We start from the raw sequence: 23,316 nt of genomic DNA on the forward strand, positions 1-23,316 counted from the left end.
CAAGGGGCCTCGCACAACGAGATTGCTAATTAATCCTTTCTCATTACATAACACCCAGTCTAAGATGGCCTCCCCCCTAGTTGGTTCCTCGACATATTGGTCTAAAAAACCATCCCTTATGCACTCCAGAAAATCCTCCTCCACCGTATTGCTTCCAGTTTGGTTAGCCCAATCTATGTGCAAATTAAAGTCACCCATTATAACTGCTGCACCTTTATTGCACGCACCCCTAATTTCCTGTTTGATGCCCTCCCCAACATCACTACTACTGTTTGGAGGTCTGTACACAACTCCCACTAACGTTTTTTGCCCTTTGGTGTTCTGCAGCTCTACCCATATAGATTCCACATCATCCAAGCTAATGTCCTTCCTAACTATTGCCTTAATCTCCTCCTTAACCAGCAATGCTACCCCACCTCCTTTTCCTTTTATTCTATCCTTCCTGAATGTTGAATACCCCTGGATGTTGAGTTCCCAGCCCTGCTCATCCTGGAGCCACGTCTCCGTAATCCCAATCACATCATATTTGTTAACATCTATTTGCACAGTTAATTCATCCACCTTATTGCGGAACAAAGTAGCAACATATTTTACAGGCACATCAATAAAAAAGGAAGGTTGGGATGGGCGTATGGTGATACTTTTTGTGGTACATATCAATGACTTAGACTTGAATGTCGGGGGTATGATTTAAAAGGTTTGCAGATGACACGAAAATAGGCTGTGTGGTTGATAATGAAGAAAGCTGAGGACTGCAGGAAGATATCAATGTACTGAACGGTGGCAAATGAAATTCAATCTGGATAAGTGCAAAGTAATGCATTTGGGGTGGTCTAACAAGGCAAGGGAATACATATTAAATAGTACAACACTGAAAAGTGTCGAAGAACAAAGGGACCTTGGAGTGCAGATCCACACATCCCTGAAGGTAGCAGGTCAGGTAGATAAGGTGATTAAGAAGGCAGATGGAATACTTGCTTTTACTAGTCAAGACATGGAATACAAAAGCAAGGAAAGGAGGTTATGTTTGAACGGTATAAAACACTCTTACCCCAGCACATGTGCTGCCTCCCACAGGCAAAATTCTTTACCCCAGCGCAAATGCATCCCTCCCCAGCAGAATCCATTACCCAAGCGCAAGACCTTACCCCCGCGCCGCATAGATGGGGCATTGTGTGCGGATTGTTAACCGGTGTATTGGGTTTGAAGTGAATAGTGACAATGTTGTGACTTCTGGATTTCATCCACCCCAACGATGTCCCTTGTAACACACGCAACGAGCTTAGAAAGAATGTGATCCATCTTCTGAATTCCGTCACTGCCCTCTGATCCCCCCCCCCCCCCCCCCACCTGTGTTTCCCCCCCACCCCCCGGTGTCACTCTTCTCAAGGGGCACTTTATGGTGCCACTTGACTCTTCACTCAAACTGGCTCGCCCCGCCGACCCGTGCCCTTCACTCAAACTGCAGCTCGGGGCTCCTGATGGCAATGTGTGGGTCCGGATCGGGCATGGGAGGGGAAGGGTGGGGGGGGGGGAGATAACGGGTGTGAGAGGAGGATGCATGCATAGAAAAGGGTTAGTGAGAATTGCGCTGGGGGGGGCGGAGTCGGTGACTATTTGTCTTAACTCTCACTTCTGCACATGCGTCTCCTAACGCATGCGCAGAAGCGAGAGTTAGGACAAATATCACTTTGTAAAAAAATCAAACCAAGCACTAGAGTTATAGGCCCCAAGTTTCGACATGATTTGCTCCTGATTTTTAGGAGTAACTGGTGTAGAACGGAGTATCTTCGAAATCGGAATTCTCGCCATTTAGTTTGCCCCAGTTCTAGTCAGTTAGAACAGTTTCACTTTGGAACAGAATTTTTTTTTCAAAAGGAGGCGTGTCCGGCCACTTAAGTCTGTTTTCAAAGTTTCATCAGTGAAAACTTACTCCAAACTAACTTAGAATGGAGTAAGTGAATATTTTTGTACGCTCGAAAAAACCTTGTCTACACTTTAGAAAATCAGGCGTAGGTTACAAATCGGGCGTAGGGAATGGGGGGGGGGGTTTAAAGGGAAGTTTACAAACATTAAACACTTCAGTTTCATAAATAAAGAGCCATCATCAATAATAAATGATAAAAACATCAATAAATCAACCAATAAATCAATGAAAAAAAAATTAATAATAAATAATTTAAAAAAAAATCAATATTAAAACATTTTCTACTTACCGACTGCAGCACCGGGAGCCCTCCAACAGCGTGCTGGGATGCCCCCCCCCAGTGTGTCTCTGTCAGTGTCTCTCTCTCTCTCTGTGTCTGTGTGTGTCTCTCACTCTCTGTCAGTGTCTGTGTTTCTGACAGGGAGAGAGGGGGGAGCAGAGGGAGGGAAGTGGGGGGAAGGAGATGGGGGGGGGGGGGGCGGTGGGGGGGATGGGGGGAAGGAGATGGGTGGGGGGGATGGGGGGAGGAGAAGGGGGAGGGAGGCTGAACGGGCCGGGCCGATGCACACGAGAGGCTATTAATATAAACATAGAAAATAGGTGCAGGAGTAGGCCATTCGGCCCTTCGAGCCTGCACCACCATTCAATAAGATCATGGCTGATCATTCACCTCAGTATCCCTTTCCTGCTTTCTCTCCATACTCCTTGATCCCGTTAGCCGTAAGGGTCATATCTAACTCCCACTTGAATATATCCAATGAACTGGCATCAACAACACTCTGCGGTAGAGAATTCCACAGGTTAACAACTCTGAGTGAAGAAGTTTCTCCTCATCTCAGTCTTCAATGGCTTACCCCTTATCCTTAGACTATGTCCCCTGGTTCTGGACTTCCCCAACATCAGGAACATTATTCCTGCATCTAACCTGTCCAGTCCCATCAGCATTTTATATGTTTCTATGAGATCTCCTCTCATCCTTCTAAACTCCAGTGAATACGGGCCCAGTCGATCTAGTCTCTCCTCATATGTTAGTCCTGCCATCCCGGGAATCAGTCTGGTGAACCTTTGCTGCACTCCCTCAATAGCAAGAACGTCCTTCCTCAGATTAGGAGCCCAAAACTGAACACAATATTCCAGGTGAGGCCTCACTAAGGCACTGTACAACTGCAGTATGATCTCCCTGCTCCTATACTCAAATCTTCTAGCTATGAAGGCCAACATGCCATTTGCCACCTTCACCGCCTGCTGTACCTGCATGCCAACTTTCAATGTCTGGTGTACCATAACACCCACGTCTTGTTGCATCTCCCCTTTTCCTAATCTGTCACCATTCAGATAATATTCTGCTTTCGTGTTTTTGTCACCAAAGTGGATAACCTCACATTTATCCGCATTATACTGCATCTACCATGCGTGTGCCACTCGCCTAACCTGTCCAAGTCACCCTGCAGCCTCTTAGCGTCCTCCTCACAGCTCACACCGCCACCCAGCTTAGTGTCGTCTGCAAATTTGGAGATATTACTCAATTCCTTCATCCAAATCATTAATGTATATTGTAAATAGTTGGGGTCCCAGCACTGAGCTGTGCGGCACCCCACTAATCACTGGCTGCCATTCTGAAAAGGACCCGTTTATCCCGACTCTCTGTTTCCTGTCTGCCAACCAGTTCTCTATCCACGTCAGTACATTACCCCCAATACCATGTGCCTTAATTTTGCACACCAATCTCTTGTGTGGGACCTTGTCAAAAGCCTTTTGAAAGTCCAAATACACCACATCCACTGGTTCTCCCTTGTCGACTCTACTCGTTACATCCTCAAAAAAATTCCAGAAGATTTGTTAAGCATGATTTTCCTTTCATAAATTCATGATGACTTGGACCGATCCTGTCACTGCTTTCCAAATGAGCTGCTAATTCATCTTTAATAATTGCAACATTTTCCCCACTACTGAAGATAGTCACTAAGAAATCCAATAGGGAATTCAGAATAAAACTTCTTTACCTAAAGAGTGGTGAGAATGTGGAACTTGCTGCCACAGGGAGTGGTTGAAGCGAATAGTATAGGTGGATTTAAGGGGAGGCTAGACAAGCTTGAGGGAGAAGGGAATAGAGGGTTATGCTGACCGATTTAGAAGAAGAAAGCCAGGAGGAGGCTCAAGTGGAGCATAAATGCCAGAATGGACTAGTTGGGCCGAATGGCCTGTTTCTCTTCTGTAAATCCTATGTAACAAAGGAAGATAGTTGTTGGAGGTCAGTTATCTCCGCCCCAGGACATCGCTGTGGAGTTCCTCAGGGTCGTGTCCTAGGCTCACCCATCGTCAGCTGCTTCATCAGTGACCTTCCCTCCATGATGAGGTCAGAAGTGGGGATGTTTGCTGATGACTGCAGTGTTCAGTGTCATTTGCATCTCCTCAGATAATGAAGCAGTCAATGCCTTCATGCAGCAATACCTGGACAACATTCAGGCTTGGGCTGATGTGTGACACAAATGTTGCTTGCCACATAAGTGCCAGGCAATGACCATCTCCAACGAGCGAGAGTCTAACCTCCGCACCTTGACATTCAATGGCATTACCATCGCCGAATCCCCATCAACATCCTGGGGGGTCACCATTGACAAGAAACTTAACTGGACTAGCCACATAAATACTGTGGCTACAAGAACAGGTCAGAGGCTGGGTATTCTGTGCCAAGTGTCTCACCCCTGACTCACCAAAGCCTTTCCACCATCTACAAGGCACAAGTCAGGAGTGTGAGGGAATACTCTCCATTTGCCTGGATGAGTGTCGGTCCAACAACACTCAAGAAGCTTGATGCTATTCGGGATAAAGCAGCCTGCTTGATTGATACCCCATTCACCACCTTAAACATTTACTCCCTCTACCACTGCTGTGTGGTGGCTGCAGTGTGTACTCTCTACAAGATGCACTGCAGCAACTCGCCAAAGCTTCTCCGTCAGCACCTCCCAAACCTGCGACCTCTACCACCTAGAAGGTGTTCGCATGCGCCTGCTGCCCATCACCTCCCAAGTTGCACACTGTCCTGACTTGGAAATATATTGTCATTTCTTTATCGTTACTGGGTCAAAGTCCTGGAACTCCCTCCCTACCAACACTATGGGAGTACCTTCACCACAAGGATTGCAGCGGTTCACGAAGGTGGCTTACCACCACCTTCTCCAGGGCAATTAGGGATGGGCAATAAATGCTGGCTTTTGCCAGCGACGACCACATCCCAGGAACAAATAAAATTGAATTTTTATTTGAGAACAGCGATCAATGATGTTTCTTCACACTTCCTTACAATTCCTTTTGTTTCTTTCAGGTAAAGTATCCATCCGAAAGGAAGATCTGTGCAAGTACAACTGTAAGGACAGTTGGTTTGCACTCCACCTTGTTGACGCTAACTCTGAAGTTCAGGTAAATTAACTAACCTTTCCATAAATGTCTATCATTGTCATGGTGGGTGAGTGAGTGGGGTGGGGGTGGAAAGAGGCTTTCCCTCTGTTGATTCTTGCAATAAAACTGCTGCTTTCTGGTACCTTGTCCAAGTGCCAGTTCTTCAGACACAGCCTAGGTTGTGATTGTCAGCAGGCTATTTCAGCATGAGTGATATTGCAGTTGGATGTGTGTGTTTCCTAATCCAACAGCCAAAATTGTGTGTTTTCCAATGGAACTCACTTCATAACTATATCCTGCTTGCTTTCCCTTCCCTACCCCAGCGGCTTGGACACCAGAGATAATTTATTGCTTAACATTTTATAGTCTTTTATTACAAGTTGCACTGATGCCAGTTCTTTGGAAGGCCTCTGTGTTGATTTGTCAATTACTAGTTTCCGTTATGTCACTGTACTGCATATTAAGAAATCCAAACTACTTTTACGAAAGTAAATTTATATTTTGTCAGTTTCTGTTTTTGCAAGGAGGGTTGTGCTGTCTCATTCGTCGTTCTGTGATGTTTAATTGCTTCAGTAAACATAGAAACATAGAAAATAGGTGCAGGAGTAGGTCATTTGGCCCTTCGAGCCTGCACTGCCATTCAATGAGTTCCTGGCTGAACATGCAACTTCAGTACCCCATTCCTGCTTTCTCGCCATGCCGTTTGATCCCCCTAGTAGTAAGGACTACATCTAACTCCTTTTTTGAATATATTTAATGAATTGGCCTCAACAACTTTCTGTGGTAGAGAGTTCCACAGGTTCACCACTCTCTGGGTGATGAAGTTTCTCCTCATCTCGGTCCTAAATGGCTTACCCCTTATCGTTAGACTATGACCCCTGGTTCGGACTTCCCCAACATTGGGAACATTCTTCCTGCATCTAACTTATCGAAACCCGTCAGAATTTTAAATGTTTCTGAGATCTCCTCTCATTCCTCTGAACTCCAGTAAATACAAGCGCAGTTGATCCAGTCTTTCTTGATATGTCAGTCCCGCCAACCCGGGAATCAGTCTGGTGAACCTTCGCTGCACTCACTCAATAGCAAGAATGTCCTTCCTCAAGTTAGGAGACCGAAACTGTACACAATACTCTAGGTGTGGCCTCACCAAGGCCCTGTACAACTGTAGTAACACCTCCCTGCTCCTGTACTCAAACCCCCTCGCTATGAAGGCCAACATGCCATTTGCTTTCTTAACCGCCTGCTGTACCTGCATGCCAACCTTCAATGACTGATGTACCATGACACCCAGGTCTCGTTGCACCTCCCCTTTTCCTAATCTGTCACCATTCAGATAATAGTTTGTGTCTCTGTTTTTACCACCAAAGTGGATAACCTCACATTTATCCACATTATACTTCATCTGCCATGCATTTGCCCACTCACCTAACCTATCCAAGTCACTCTGCAGCCTCATAACATCCTCCTCGCAGCTCACACTGCCACCCAACTTAGTGTCATCCACAAGTTTGGAGATACTACAGTAAAAATGTAGATGCTGACTGGTCTTTAAGCGTGTCTATCCTCCTCCTTTCAACAGCTTTTTAAAAATGTGTCAATGAGTAGTATGCTAAACTCAGATTAAATGTAATTTAATTCCCATAACTAGCTAAATGAGGTTAATTTCTTTGTTGTAGGACGTTACAAATACTTCCCAATACTCTTTCTTCATTCTCTATGTAAATGTCAGCTTCCATATGCAAACCTGAGCTTCTTATCAACCAAAACTGACCTTGAATCCAATATATCTGGAAGTGCTTTGTCGCAGGGCAAGCAGTGAACCCTTCTGTTGGGGCTAAGCACTGGAAATAATGTGAACTGAGCATCGTGCATCCTAGATCCCTCAAATCAGCAGAAGCAACCACAGTTAACCGACTAGATAACTAAGGCTAAAAACTGTTTTATAGAAGTAAAATTATATAGAAGCAAGAATAAATCCAGTTTATATTAAAAAAATATATATCTAGGATCTTTTGAGATGTTTTTTTACATAAGTAAACACCTTATTCTGCTCTTTGCAGCAACCCTGTCTGCAGTGGCTGTACAGGAACTAAACTAAAGAATCGGAGCAAAAACACCCTGTGTTTGTTTTAGCCAGGCAATGTTGATTCTGCCTTTGTGCATAGGGTTAACTTTTGAAAAACTGTATTTTATTTGAACATTCAAAAATAAGCTGTCAAAATGTTTTATCTGTAACCATCATACAGCCAGGAAGTCAAAATTGGTAGGTGCAAAAATTCACTCTGCCGCTGAATGGAACCAAAATTCTTCCTCTCCGATATTCCTCCACAGTGAATAACCTTTTATCCTGATCTCCCAGCAAAAGTGGAGTGCTTCTCCATGATGTGTGTCAAAGGATAACTCTTCTTCCCCAAACCTTAAAAACATCGCAAATAGCAGCAATAGTAGGCCATTCTGCCCTTTTGAGTCTGCACCACCATTTAATATGATCGTGGCTGATCCTCTATCTCAACACCATATTCCCGCTTTTTCTCTATACCCCTTGATGTCTTTTGTTTCTATAAATCTATCTATCTCCCTCAAATATATTCAGTAACTTGGCCTGAACAGCCTTCTGTGGTAGAGAATTCCACAGGTTCACCACCCTCTGAGTGAATGAAATTCTCCTCATCTCTGTCCTTAATTTCCTACCCCGTATCCTGAGACTATGACCCCTTGTTCTGGACTTCCCAGCCAGGGGAAACATCCTCCCCGCATCCAGTCTATCCAACCCAGTCAGAATTTTATATATTTCAATGAGATCCCCTCTCATTCTTCTAAACTCTAGTGAATACAGGCCTAGTCGACCCAATCTCGCCTCATACGACAGTCCTGCCATCCCAGAAATCAGCCTGGTGCACCTTCGCTGCACTCCCTCTATGGCAAGTATATCATAGAAACATAGAAACATAGAAAATAGGTGCAGGAGCAGGCCATTCAGCCCTTCTAGCCTGCACCGCCATTCAACGAGTTCATGGCTGAACATGAAACTTCAGTACCCACTTCCTGCTTTCATGCCATACCCCTTGATCCCCCGAGTAGTAAGGACTTCATCTAACTCCCTTTTGAATATATTTAGTGAATTGGCCTCAACTACTTCCTGTGGTAGAGAATTCCACAGGTTCACCACTCTCTGGGTGAAGAAGTTTCTCCTTATCTCGGTCCTAAATGGCTTACCCCTTATCCTTAGACTGTGACCCCTGGTTCTGGACTTCCCCAACATTGGGAACATTCTTCCTGCATCCAACCTGTCCAAACCCGTCAGAATTTTAAACGTTTCTATGAGGTCCCCTCTCACTCTTCTGAACTCCAGTGAATACAAGCCCAGTTGATCCAGTCTTTCTTGATAGGTCAGTCCCACCATCCCGGGAATCAGTCTGGTGAATCTTCGCTGCACTCCCTCAATAGCAAGTATGTCCTTCCTCAAGTTAGGAGACCAAAACTGTACACAATACTCCAGGTGTGGCCTCACCAAGGCCCTGTACAACTGTAGCAACACCTCCCTGCCCCTGTACTCAAATCCCCTCGCTATGAAGGCCAACATGCCATTTGCTTTCTTAACCGCCTGCTGTACCTGCATGCCAACCTTCAATGACTGATGTACCATGACACCCAGGTCTCGTTGCACCTTCCCTTTTCCTAATCTGTCACCATTCAGATAATAGTCTGTCTCTCTGTTTTTACCACCAAAGTGGATAACCTCACATTTATCCACATTATACTTCATCTGCCACGCATTTGCCCACTCACCTAACCTATCCAAGTCACTCTGTAGCCTTATAGCATCCTCCTCGCAGCTCACACTGCCACCCAACTTAGTGTCATCCGCAAATTTGGAGATACTACATTTAATCCCCTCGTCTAAATCATTAATGTACAATGTAAACAGCTGGGGCCCCAGCACAGAACCCTGCGGTACCCCACTAGTCACTGCCTGCCATTCCGAAAAGTACCCATTTACTCCTACTCTTTGCTTCCTGTCTGACAACCAGTTCTCAATCCACGTCAGCACACTACCCCCAATCCCATGTGCTTTAACTTTGCACATTAATCTCCTGTGTGGGACCTTGTCGAAAGCCTTCTGAAAGTCCAAATATACCACATCAACTGGTACTCCTTTGTCCACTTTATTGGAAACATCCTCAAAAAATTCCAGAAGATTTGTCAAGCATGATCTCCCTTTCACAAATCCATGCTGACTTGGACCTATCATGTCACCATTTTCCAAATGCGCTGCTATGACATCCTTAATAATTGATTCCATCATTTTACCCACTACTGAGGTCAGGCTGACCGGTCTATAATTCCCTGCTTTCTCTCTCCCTCCTTTTTTAAAAAGTGGGGTTACATTGGCTACCCTCCACTCGATAGGAACTGATCCAGAGTCAATGGAATGTTGGAAAATGACTGTCAATGCATCCGCTATTTCCAAGGCCACCTCCTTAAGTACTCTGGGATGCAGTCCATCAGGCCCTGGGGATTTATCGTCCTTCAATCCCATCAATTTCCCCAACACAATTTCCCGACTAATAAAGATTTCCCTCAGTTCCTCCTCCTTAATAGACCCTCTGACCACTTTTATATCCGGAAGGTTGTTTGTGTCCTCCTTAGTGAATACTGAACCAAAGTACTTGTTCAATTGGTCTGCCATTTCTTTGTTCCCCGTTATGACTTCCCCTGATTCTGACTGCAGGGGACCTACGTTTGTCTTTACTAACCTCTTTCTCTTTACATACCTATAGAAACTTTTGCAATCCGCCTTAATGTTCCCTGCAAGCTTCTTCTCGTACTCCATTTTCCCTACCCTAATCAAACCCTTTGTCCTCCTCTGCTGAGTTCTAAATTTCTCCCAGTCCCCAGGTTCGCTGCTATTTCTGGCCAATTTGTATGCCACTTCCTTGGCTTTAATACTATCCCTGATTTCCCTAGATAGCCACGGTTGAGCCACCTTCCCTTTTTTATTTTTACGCCAGACAGGAATGTACAATTGTTGTAATTCATCCATGCGGTCTCTAAATGTCTGCCATTGCCCATCCACAGTCAACCCCTTAAGTATCATTAGCCAATCTATCTTAGCCAATTCATGCCTCATACCTTCAAAGTTACCCTTCTTTAAGTTCTGGACCATGGTCTCTGAATTAACTGTTTCATTCTCCATCCTAATGCAGAATTCCACCATATTATGGTCACTCTTCCCCAAGGGGCCTCGCACAATGAGATTGCTAATTAATCCTCTCTCATTACACAACACCCAGTCTAAGATGGCCTCCCCCCTAGTTGGTTCCTCGACATATTGGTCTAGAAAACCATCCCTTATGCATTCCAGGAAATCCTCCTCCACCGTATTGCTTCCAGTTTGGCTAGCCCAATCTATGTGCATATTAAAGTCACCCATTATAACTGCTGCACCTTTATTGCATGCACTCCTAATTTCCTGTTTGATGCCCTCCCCAACATCACTACTACTGTTTGGAGGTCTGTACACAACTCCCACTAACGATTTTTGCCCTTTAGTGTTCTGCAGCTCTACCCATATAGATTCCACATCATCCAAGCTAATGTCTTTCCTAACTATTGCATTAATCTCCTCTTTAACCAGCAATGCTACCCCACCTCCTTTTCCTTTTATTCTATCCTTCCTGAATGTTGAATACCCCTGGATGTTGAGTTCCCAGCCCTGATCATCCTGGAGCCACGTCTCCGTAATCCCAATCACATCATATTTGTTAACATCTATTTGCACAATTAATTCATCCACCTTATTGCGGATACTCCTTGCATTAAGACACAAAGCCTTCAGGCTTGCTTTTTTAACACCCTTTGTCCTTTTAGAATTTTGCTGTACAGTGGCCCTTTTTGTTCTTTGCCTTGGGTTTCTCTGCCCTCCACTTTTCCTCATCTCCTTTCTGTCTTTTGCTTTTGCCTCCTTTTTGTCTCCCTCTGTCTCCCTGTATAGGTTCCCATCCCCCTGCAATATTAGTTTAACTCCTCCCCAACAGCACTAGCAAACACTCCCCCTAGGACATTGGTTCCGGTCCTGCCCAGGTGCAGACCGTCCGGTTTGTACTGGTCCCACCTCCCCCAGAACCGGTTCCAATGCCCCAAGAATTTGAATCCCTCCCTGCTGCACCACTGCTCAAGCCATGTATTCATCTGCGCTATCCTGCGATTCCTACTCTGACTAGCACGTGGCACTGGTAGCAATCCCGAGATTACTACTTTTGAGGTCCTACTTTTTAATTTAGCTCCTAGCTCCTTAAATTCTTTTCGTAGGACCTCATCCCTTTTTTTCCTATGTCGTTGGTACCAATGTGCACCACGACAACTGGCTGTTCTCCCTCCCATTTCAGAATGTCTTGCACCCGCTCCGAGACATCCTTGACCCTTGCACCAGGGAGGCAACATACCATCCTGGAGTCTCGGTTGCGTCCGCAGAAACGCCTATCTATTCCCCTCACCATCGAATCCCCTATCACTATCGCGCTCCCACTCTTTTTCCTGCCCTCCTTTGCAGCAGAGCCACCTACGGTGCCATGAACTTGGCTGCTGCTGCCCTCCCCTGATGAGTCATCCTCCCCAACAGTACTCAAAGCAGTGTATCTGTTTTGCAGGGGGATGACCACAGGGGACCCCTGCACTATCTTTCTTGCACTGCTCTTCCTGTTGGTCTTCCATTCCCTATCTGGCTGTGGACCCTTCTCCTGCGGTAAGACCAACTCACTACACGTGATACTCACGTCATTCTCAGCATCGTGGATGCTCCAGAGTGAATCCACCCTCAGCTCCAATTCCGCAACGCGGACCGTCAAGAGCTCGAGGCGGATACACTTCCTACACACGTAGCGCCCAGGGACACCGGAAGTGTCCCCGAGTTCCCACATGGTACAGGAGGAGCATATCACATGACCGAGCTCTCCTGCCATGTCTTAACCTTAGATACCCTTAAATTGGTAATAACAATGTTACAGTTCACTTACTGATATAAAAAAGAAAAGAAAAGCTACTCACCAATCACCAGCCAATCACTTACCCCATTGGCTGTGACGTCACTTTTTGATTACTTTCTACTTCTATTTTGCTTTCTCTCCCGCTGTAGCTGCACCAGTACGCTGGCTCTCGATCTCCCGCTGGGCTTTTGACAGGTCGCTCCCCTCTCACCAACTGCCACTGGCTCTCGATCTCCCGCTGGGCTTTTGACAGGTCGCTCCCCTCTCACCAACTGCCACTGGCTCTCGATCTCCCGCTGGGCTTTTGACAGGTCGCTCCCCTCTCACCAACTGCCACTGGCTCTCGATCTCCCGCTGGGCTTTTGACAGGTCGCTCCCCTCTCACCAACTGCCGCTGGCTCTCGATCTCCCGCTGGGCTTTTGACAGGTCGCTCCCCTCTCACCAACTGCCGCTGGCTCTCGATCTCCCGCTGGGTAAGGAGACCAAAACTGTACACAATACTTCAGATGCGGTCTCGCCAAGGCCCTGTATAACTGTAGTAAGGTATCCTTGCACCTGTACTCAAATCCTCTTGCAATGAAGGCCAACATACCATTTGCCTTCCTAACTGCTTGCTGCACCTACATGTTTGCTTTCAATGACTGGTGTACAAGGACATCCAGGTCCCTCTGTACATCGGTACATCCCAAGCCATCATCATTTAAATAATACTTTGTCCTTATGTTTTTCCTACCTTAGTGGATACGTTATACTGCATCTGCCATGTGTTTGCCCACTCACTCAACCTATCTAAATCGCCTTGCAGCATCTTTGCATCCTTCTCACAACTCACAATCCCACCTAGTTTTGTGTCGTCAGCAAACTTGGAAATATTACATTTGGTTCCCTCATCCAAATCATTTGCTGGGACCCAAGCACTGAGTCTTACCCCTCTAGTCACTGCCCGCCACCCTGAAACAGACCCGTTTATTCCTACTCTCTGTTTCCTATCAGTTAACCAATTTTCAATCTATGCCAATACATTACCCCCAATCCTATGTGCTTTAATTTTGCACACTAACCTCTTATGTGAGACTTTATCAAAGGCCTTCTGAAAATCCAAATACACTACATCCCACTGGTTCTCCTTTATCTATTTTATCAATTACATTTTCAAAAAACTCCAGTAGGTTTGTCAAACATGATTTTCCTTTCATAAATCCATGTTGACTTTGTTTAAGTGTGCCGTTATCACATCCTTTTATAATAGACACCAGCATTTCCCTACTACTGATGTCAGGCTAATTGGTCTGTAGTTCCCCATTTTCTTTATCCCTCCTTTTTTAAATAGTGGCGTTACATTTGCCACCCTCCAATCTGCAGGACCTGTTCCATAATCTGTAGAATTTTGGAAGATGACCACCAATGCATCTACTATTTCCATGGCTACCTCTTTTAGTACTCTAGGATGCAGATCATCAGGCCCTGGGGATTTATCTGCCTTCAGTCCCATTAGTTTCTCCAGCACTATTTTCTTACTAATTATCATTTCATTTAATTCCTCTTGCTCACTAGACCCTTGGTTCCCTAGCATTTCTGGGACGTTATTTGTGTCCTCTTCCGTGAAGACAGAACCGAAGTATTTATTTAATTGTTCTGCCATTTCCTTGTTCCCCATTACAAATTCTCCCGTTTCTGCCTGTAAAGGACTTGCATTTGTCTTCACTAATCTTTTTCTTTTTATGTACTTGTAGAAACTTTTGCAGTCGGTTTTTATGTTCCTTGCAAGTTTACTCTCGTACTCTATTTTTCACCTCTTAATCAATCTCTTAGTCCTTTTTTGCTGAATTCTAAACTGCTCCCAACCCTCAGGCTTGCTACTTTTTCTGGCAACTTTGTATAACTCCTCTTTGGATCTGATACTATCCTTAATTTCTTTTGTTAGCCACGGTTGGGCCACTTTTCCTTTTTGTATTTTTACATCAGAAAGGAATGTATAACTGTTGCAATTCATGCATTCATTCCTTAAATATTAGCCATTGCGTATCCATCATCATGCCTTTTAATGAATCTTCCCAATCTATCATAGCCATTTCATTCCTCATACCTTCGTAGTTTCCTTTTAGATTTCAGACAGTAGTTTTGGATTGGACTACTTCACTTTCCATCGATAAGAAATTCAATCATGTTATGGTCACTCTTCCCTAAAGGGCCCCGCACAACAAGACTGTTAATTAACCCCTTCTCATTACACAATACCCAATCTAGGATAGCCTGTTCCCTAGTAGGCTCCTCAACGTACTGGTCTAAAAAAACATCTCGTACACATTCCAGGAATTCATCTGCCACAGTATTATTAGTAATTTGGTTTGGCCAGTCTATATGTAGATTAAATTCACCTACGATTACTGTAGTACCCTTGCTACATGCATCTCTAATTTCCTGTTTGATGCCATCCCCTACACTACCACTACTGTTTGGAGGCCTATAGACAACTCCCACCAATGTTTTCTGCCCCTTGGTGCTCCTTAGCTCCACCCAGACTGATTCTACATCTTGATTTTCTGAGCCAATATCCTTTCTCACTATTGGTCTGATTTAATCCTTTACTAACAATGCCACACCACCTCCTCTTCCTTTTTGTCTGTCCTTCCTAAATATCGAATATCCTTGGATATTCAGTTCCCAACCCTGGTCACCCTGCAACCATGTCTCCGTAATTGCAACTTTATTGTATCCGTTTACATCTATTTGCGCTGTTAATTCGTCTACCTTATTGCAGATGCTTTGTGCACTCAGATACAATGCTTTTAAATTTGTCTCTAACATTATTAGACATCTTAACATTACTTTGTACTATAGCCCTATTTGTCTTTATCGCTATTTTTTGTTACCTGGACCCCATTTGCTAGTTTGTATGCTCTGTCCCTTCCTGATAAAATCTGGTTATCCTTACCACAATCACTTTCCTGCATTGCTTCCTTTTCTTTTCTCTTTTTAGCATTCTAGATTGTTCTTTACTGCGACCGCCCCCCCCCCCCCCCCCCCCAACCTTATTTAATTTAAAGCCCTAACTACCTCCCTAGTTAGTCGGTTCGCTAGAACTCTGGTCTCAGCATAGTTCAGGTGTAGTCCGTCCCCACGGAAAGCTCTCTCTTTCCCGAGTATTGGTGTCAGTGCCCTACGAATCGAAACACATTTCTCCCACACCAACCTCTGAGCCACGCATTCATCTCCCTGATTCTATTGACCCTATGCCAATTTGCTCGTGGCTCAGGTAACAATGCAGAGATTATTACCTTTGTGCTTCTGATTTTCAATTTAGTCCCTAGCTGTTCAAACTCTCTCAGCAGAACCTCTTTCTTAGTCCTACCTATGTCATTGGTACCTACGTGTACCACGACAACTGGATCCTCCCCCTCCCACTCCAAGTTCTTCTCCAGCCCGGAAGAGATGTCCTTTACCCTGGCACCAGGTAGGCAACACAGCCTTTGGGATGCACACTCTTGGCTGCCGAGAACCCTATCTATCCCCCTAACTATACTGTCCCCTACTACGACCACCTGCCTCTTTACTACCCCCCACCCCACCCCACCCCACCCCACCCCACCCCACCCCACCCCACCCCACCCCACCCCACCCCACCCCACCCCACCCCACCCCACCCCACCCCACTTGAATGACTTTCTGCACCACCCCATCTCCCCCTTCAATCCCAGATGAAGGGAGGTTCAAGAGCCTGCGATCAGTGAAGTTTTCCACCCTCTTGATCTGGGATTGCAAACTACTGAGTTGCAATAAAAGAAAATCAGCTGATGTTCTGAATACTGAGCCGAGAGATCCCACGAATAAGACAACAAGAATTTACATCCTATACATTGACTGTCATAGATGGGAGGCAAATTTATATGGCGCAAGATCTCACAAAGCTCCTATTTGATGATTTGGATTTTGAGAGGACCACTTTAACCAATAGCGTTTCCTCATGTTAATCTGTCTATCCTCTTGCAAACATAGTTCTTTGTAATTGCCATACATCTTAATTTGGTATCAGCAAACTTGGCTGTCATTCCTCTTTGAGAATAGTTCAGCCTGATGTGAAGGAGTTGACCTCCTAATGTATTGAGGTTTATTGAATTTCTTTGAACTTGGATTTATTTTTGGGGAGTGGGAAATGGGGATAAACTGCACACCTTTAAATAGTGTTAAAAATAGTGGCTAATACTTGTAGCTTGTGGGTGGTGACACAAAGGGCCCAAGTTTCGGGCCGCGCCTAAAACGGCGCAGCCCGGACCTGGATGCCCGTTTTTTGCGCCACGAAGTGCGCCTAAAAAAAACTTGCCTATTCTCCGGCTCCCTGTAGGTCCTCTGGAGCCGGACGCGGCGCAGCACGAACTGTAGAGGGCGGAGCCAGTTCCCTGTGCTGAAAACAGTGCTGGGACCTCTGCACATGCGTGCTACAGTGGGCGCGCATGTGCAGTAGCTCCAGGTGCCCAAAACTGTGGGAGGGGTCCGAAGCATGCAGCCCCTAGCCCTGGCCGAATGGCCTCACCGGGGCTGCGTGAATAAGGCTCCTCCCACCGGACCCGACCCCCGCTCTCTCCACACACACACACACACCCCGCCCCCGAACCTCCGCGACTCCCTCTCCCCCCCGGAAACCCGACGCCACCTACCTGTAAATCCAGCCCGAAGTCTTGGGCCCGGCCGTTCAGCCTCCTTCTCTCCCTTCCTTCCATCCCTCCATCCTCTCACCCTTCTCTCCCCCCCCCTCCCTACCCCCCTCCTCCACCTCCACCTCCACCCCCCTCCTCCTCCTCCACCTCCACCCCCCTCCTCCTCCTCCACCTCCAACCTCCAACGCCCTCCTCCTCCACTTCCAACGCCCTCCTCCTCCACTTCCAACGCCCTCCTCCTCCACCTCCACCTCCACCTCCAACGCCTGCCTCCTCCTCCTCCACCTCCACCCCCCTCCTCCTCCTCCACCCCCCTCCTCCTCCTCCACCCCCCTCCTCCTCCTCCAGCCCCCTCCTCCTCCTCCACCCCCCTCCTCCTCCTCCACCCCCCTCCTCCTCCTCCACCCCCCTCCTCCTCCTCCACCTCCACCCCCCCTCCTCCTCCTCCACCCCCCCTCATCCTCCTCCACCTCCCTCCTCCTCTACCTCCACCTCCAACCCCCCCTCCTCCTCTACCTCCAACCCCCCCTCCTCTTCCTCCTCCACCTCCAACCCCCTCCTCCTCCTCCCCCTCCACCTCCCACCCCCTCCCCCTCCCCCTCCAACCCCCTCCACCTCCAACCCCCTCCTCCTCCACCTCCAACCCCCTCCTCCTCCACCTCCAACCCCCTCCCCCTCCACCTCCAACCCTCTCCCCCTCCACCTCCAACCCCCTCCTCCTCCACCTCCAACCCCCTCCTCCTCCACCTCCAACCCCCTCCTCCTCCACCTCCAACCTCCTCCACCTCCAACCCCCTCCTCCTCCACCTCCAACCCCCTCCTCCTCCACCTCCAACCCCCTCCTCCTCCACCTCCAACCCCCTCCTCCTCCACCTCCAACCCCCTCCTCCTCCACCTCCAACCCCCTCCTCCTCCACCTCCAACCCCCTCCTCCTCCACCTCCAACCCCCTCCTCCTCCACCTCCAACCCCCTCCTCCTCCACCTCCAACCCCCTCCTCCTCCACCTCCAACCCCCTCCTCCTCCACCTCCAACCCCCTCCTCCTCCACCTCCAACCCCCTCCTCCTCCACCTCCAACCCCCTCCTCCTCCACCTCCAACCCCCTCCTCCTCCACCTCCAACCCCCTCCTCCTCCTCCCCTCGCTGTCAGAAACACAGACACTGACAGACAGAGAGATAGAGACACTGACAGAGACACACAGGGGGGGGCCGTCTCAGCAAGCTGTTGGAGGAGTCCCGGTGCTGCAGTCGGTAAGTAGAAAATGTTTTATTTATTGATTTAAAAAAAAAAATTATTAATTTTTTTTGATTGATTTATTGATCTATTTATCATTTATTATTGATGGCTCTTTATTTGTAAAATTGAAGTGTTTAATGTTTGTAAACTTCCCTTTAAACCCTTGCCCCCCCCCTTTCCCTACGCCTAATTTGTAACCTACGCCTGATTTTCTAAAGTGTAGACAAGGTTTTCGAACGTACAAAAATCTTCACTTACTCCATTCTAATTTAGTTTGGAGTCAGTTTTCACTGACGAAACTTTGAAAACAGGCATAAGTGGCCGGACACGCCCCCTTTTGAAAAAAAATTCTGTTCCAAAGTGAAACTGTTCTAACTGACTAGAACTGGAGCAAACTAAATGCCGAGAATTCAAATTTCTAAGATACTCCATTCTAAACCAGTTGCTCCAAAAAATCAGGAGCAACTCATGCCGAAACTTGGCCCCAAAGAATGGTGTAAAACCTGGCAGAATGAAAAAAGAGTTCCAATCAAACTCCATGATCGAGTTTCCCACTGAGTCATCTCGCTCCTCTCAATTTGCTTGATCTATAATTCTGTTGAGTGCTGCTGTTTTCTACAATCGGTGCAATATCCTCTACAGTCAGAGTTTGAGGTTCTTCAGATGCCATTGAACTTTTTACATAGCACTTTTGTGACCAGTGCAATGCTTTAAACGTGGGCTTAGAGACCTGCTTCCCTACCAGTTTCATGCCTTCTGTGGATTTTTCCCTCTGAGTAATATGAGCCAGTGGACCACACACGAGCAATAGATGGTATCTTCAAAGATTCATATTTCTGTGCCTTGAAGCTCCAGTTCTTTGCTCTTCATGTCCAGTCATATTAAAACAAACTGCTGTTTCACTGTGATCAAGTCCAGATTTAATGATCTTAACAAAAACCCCAGCAGCACTGATTTGAAAGTACCGATTCTGCATTTTGGTTGTCTTGGTCAGAGTCCAGCAATTACAGTACAATGCTTTTTTTATTAAATACGGTGGTGAGTAAAGCCTATTTGTCGCTTTGCTCACAACTCAGGAAAGTATTATATCCTGTTGCCTTTTGTTAATTAAAAAATGTAAGTACATATTCTTCGATTGTCCACATCCTGTTTTTCATATCGTACTTCTATTTCTGACAGCTTATGCTTTCAATGTTTGCACAAATTTACAGGTATGTATTGTGCATACCTGCGAACAGTTTTGGTCTCATTTAAGAAAGGGTATAGAGGTGCATTATCGAGAATCCGGAACCCTTGGGAACTGAGGCAGTTTCGGATTCTGTGCTTTTCCGGACTTCGATTGTCTTTCTGATGTCACGAATCCGGGAAAACCCGAGCATCTGGTTCGGGCATTTCCGGATTTCGGAATGTCAAAGGGCAGGGGGGCTGTGTGTCGGGGGGGGGCGGGGGCGGAGGCGGAGAGTGGGTCTCTGGAGGAGCTGTTTGGGCCGGCTGGCCCTGTCGATGAGGTCGTTGGGCAGGGCCCCGCCACTGAGGAGGTGTTCGGACCGGGCACTGCCGTCGATGAGGAGGTGTTCGGACAGCGAGGCCCCTCGGTGAGGGGAACGGTGGCGGGATAAGGGCGGCGAGACGAGACCCATGGTCGGCGGGTCTGCATTCCGGGACATTTTACGGATTCCGGACAACCTTGCCACCGATCGGTCCAGAGTCTGCATTCCGGAATATTCCAGATTTTCGACGCTGTGCCTGTACTTGCTTTGGAGACAGTTCGGAGAGGGTTCACTAGGTTGATTCTGGAGATGAGGGGGTTGACGTATGAGGAAAGGTTGAGTAGGTTGGGCCTATACTCATTGCAGCTCAGAAGAATGAGAGGTGATCTTATTGAAACATTTAAGATAATGAGGGAGCTCGGCAAGAGAAGATCGTTCCACTCATAGGGGAATCTAGAACTGGGGGCATAGTTTCAGAATGAGGGGTCGCCCATTCAAAATGAGTTGAGGAGGAATTTCTTCTCTCCGAGGGTTGTAAATCTGTGGAATTCTCTACACGAGAGCTGTGGAGGCTGGGTCATTGAATATATTTAAGACAGAGATAGACAGATTTTTGAGCGATAAGGAAGTAAAGGGTTATGGGGAGCGGGCACGGAAGTGGAGCTGAGTCCATGATCAGATCAGCCATGATCTTATTAAATGACGGAGCAGGCTCGAGGGGACAAATGGCCTACTCCTGCTCCTATTTCTTATGTTATGTTCCCTTTTGTTCTTGGAGTCACAATGACAATGACTTAGACTTCCCAAATTACCTTGTAACATCAAACTAATTGTTCCTTTATAGTGAGAATAGACTGATTTAGCATTGCAAAAGAGGCTGGGATTGCTCGTCTCCCACTAGCATTATCTGAACTTCTCTCATTCAGGATAGGAATTGTGATGTTTTATTTGCGGCACCTTGCTTTTCAGATAAGACGTTAAACCGAGGCCCTGTTTGCGCTCTCATGGTGCTATTTCGAAGAAGGGCATGGGAGTTATCCCTGGTGTCCTGGTAAATATTTATCCCTCAATCAACATAACAAATTATCTGGTCATTATCACATTGCTATTTGTGGGAGCTTGCTTGTGCGAAAATTGGTTGCCGCATTTCGCACATTACAACTGATTACACTCCAAAAGTACTTAATTGGCTGTAAAGTGCTTTGAGACGTCCGGTGGTCGTGAAAGGCGCTATATGAATCCAAGTTTGTCTTTTTTTTCTTTTTGTTGGCAGAGGGTGGAGTCATATTGGCCAGGTCTTGGGGTTGTGTGTGAAAGAGATGCAGGTGGAGAGGACAAGAAGAAATTGAGTGGCTGTGATTGCCTAATACACAATGTAAAAATTCATTTTACAAACCCTCACAGGGAAGAATCTCTGCTGAACCCCAAGTTAGCAACCACATCTTCAGACTCTCCATCTTCGACAGGAGATTTGGTGAAACTTGTCAAATTGTAATAAATTCAACTCTATATGGGGTTGAATTAAAGTAAGTTGATAACAGCTTCTTAATTTCTGGAACATCTTAAATGTGTGTTTAATTTTGAGTATGTTTCTTTAGTAGGTGTGTTCAATAGCGTAGGTAGGTGCCAGAACACATTAGATCACTGAAGTGCCAGAACACATTAGATCACTGAAGTGCAATTCCGTTGAAATAGCCACTTCAGGTGAAACTAATTTCTGTCAAATTTGCATTGGAAGTGGAGAAGCGCTTTTTTTTGTATTTTACATGTTCCAACAACCAATTAATTGAAAGAGATGTTAGGGTCTCAGCTCAGCATGGGCACTTCAATCGGCCTTGGTTTTCCTGGTGAAAATCAGCCTGGGTTGGTGTCTGGTCACAATTGAGTGAGCCCTGCTAAAAAGTGGAGACTTACAGATATGGAGGCTAATTTAGATTGTGCCTAAAATGGGCAAGTTTGCCAGATTTGTTTCCTGGAGTTATAGGGCTCAATTTTCCCCGAGCCCGTTTTGGAGCATACTTACCCAAGTTGCGCCGCTTCATTACATCAGGAGATGCTCCAGAAAAAAAAAAAATCTTCCTACTTTTGCCGCTGTTTGGCCTCTTCTCTGCAGCTGCGTAATGTGGCCAGTAGCCTCAGGGGATGAAGCCAGCGTTCTGTGCTGAAAAATGTGTCGGGGCGCCTGCGCATGCGCAGTAGCATTGTGGTTGAGTTCTCTGCTTGGAACAAAATCTAGAGAACGAATCCTTCAACAGAAAGCACCAAAACACGGGTAAGAATGCAATCAGTCTTACGAAACTGTCTATTTACTCATTTTATTGCACACTGCAGTTGAATTTGATTGTATGCAGTTTGAATGTAACAGGTCACCACTGTTTCCAGTGTCCTCATACTGTGTTCATTTTCTTACACGACCCCATGGCACTGTGCTGTTGGCTTCAGTCTAACACCTGCCCGACATAGTGCTACTTAGTCCAATATATACCATTCTGTGCAATGGAGTTGCATAAGCTCCTTATTTACAAATACGAGGGCAGTTTCTCAGGTCAATTAATATGCTGGTGGGTAGGTGTTCCATTTTTTTTTACAGCAGATATACTCCTTGGGTTTGCATCATTAGCCACTCCGCTGAGCCTGTTGTTCCCTACTAACAATAGTGTGCCTTTCAACTGTCCAATATCCAGATAACCCTCGTCACTGTATTCCGGCTTACTGGAATAAATCATGTAATCGCCTTGGTAGGGGGAGGAATAAATACCATCAGAACGTAGGTTCGGCGAGCAACAGGTTTATTTAATTAGGTAAAGGAATAATATTCAGTTGAAGCAGTATATTTCTAGTACTATTCTTATTAAAATAACAAAACTTCTTTGTTAAGTATAAAACTGACCATTGAAACTTATTGCGTGCTTCTTGTATGGCTTTACTTGACCACAGAACCTCTGATTAACCTTGTGCCCCTGATGGCTTTTGGCCTGCGAAGGTAGCGAGCCGGTGCGTGCAGGGTCCTTTCGGCCAAGGAAGGCAGCGGGCCAGTGCGGGGCCCTTTCAGCCCGGGATGGCAGCGGGCTGGCTCGCACCTATCCCAGGCCGAAATGACTCACCCCACCTACCTGCCCTGTCTTCAGCCTCCCGATCTGCTCCCCCGTCCCTAGCTCTGGCCAAAGGGCTTGCCAGTGCATTATCCCGCCCCTAGCCCAGGCCGAGTGGTCTCCTCCCTCCCGGTCAAAGGCTTCCCCCCCACCACCTCCCCCTCCCCCACCTCTCTCTCTTCCCCCCTCCCCCACCTCTCTCTCTCTCCCCCCTCCCCCACCTCTCTCTCTCCCCCCTCCCCCACCTCTCTCTCTCCCCCTCCCCACCTCTCTCTCTCCCCCTCCCCCACCTCTCTCTCCTCCCCCTCCCCCACCTCTCTCTCTCCCCCCTCCCCCACCTCTCTCTCTCCCCCCTCCCCCACCTCTCTCTCTCCCCCCTCCCCCACCTCTCTCTCCCCCCTCCCCCACCTCTCTCCTCTCTCCCCCCCTCCCCCACCTCTCTCTCTCTCCCCCCTCCCCCACCTCTCTCTCTCTCCCCCCTCCCCCACCTCTCTCTCTCTCCCCCCTCCCCCACCTCTCTCTCTCTCCC

General features: G+C 46.8%; 1 protein-coding gene across 3 annotated transcripts in view; it reads left to right on the forward strand.

Annotated features, from left to right (window-relative positions):
• Positions 1-23,316, forward strand: part of rasa2 (RAS p21 protein activator 2) — a 238,845-nt gene that overhangs the window by 73,957 nt on the left and 141,572 nt on the right. For all 3 annotated transcript variants that reach the window (XM_070883864.1, XM_070883865.1, XM_070883866.1), the window contains exon 4: positions 5,253-5,347. In XM_070883864.1, coding sequence (XP_070739965.1) covers positions 5,253-5,347 — 95 coding nt within the window. The remainder of the gene's footprint in view (positions 1-5,252; positions 5,348-23,316) is intronic.

This window comes from Pristiophorus japonicus, chromosome 6, assembly GCF_044704955.1.
Source record: "Pristiophorus japonicus isolate sPriJap1 chromosome 6, sPriJap1.hap1, whole genome shotgun sequence".
Lineage (NCBI taxonomy): Eukaryota > Metazoa > Chordata > Chondrichthyes > Pristiophoridae > Pristiophorus > Pristiophorus japonicus.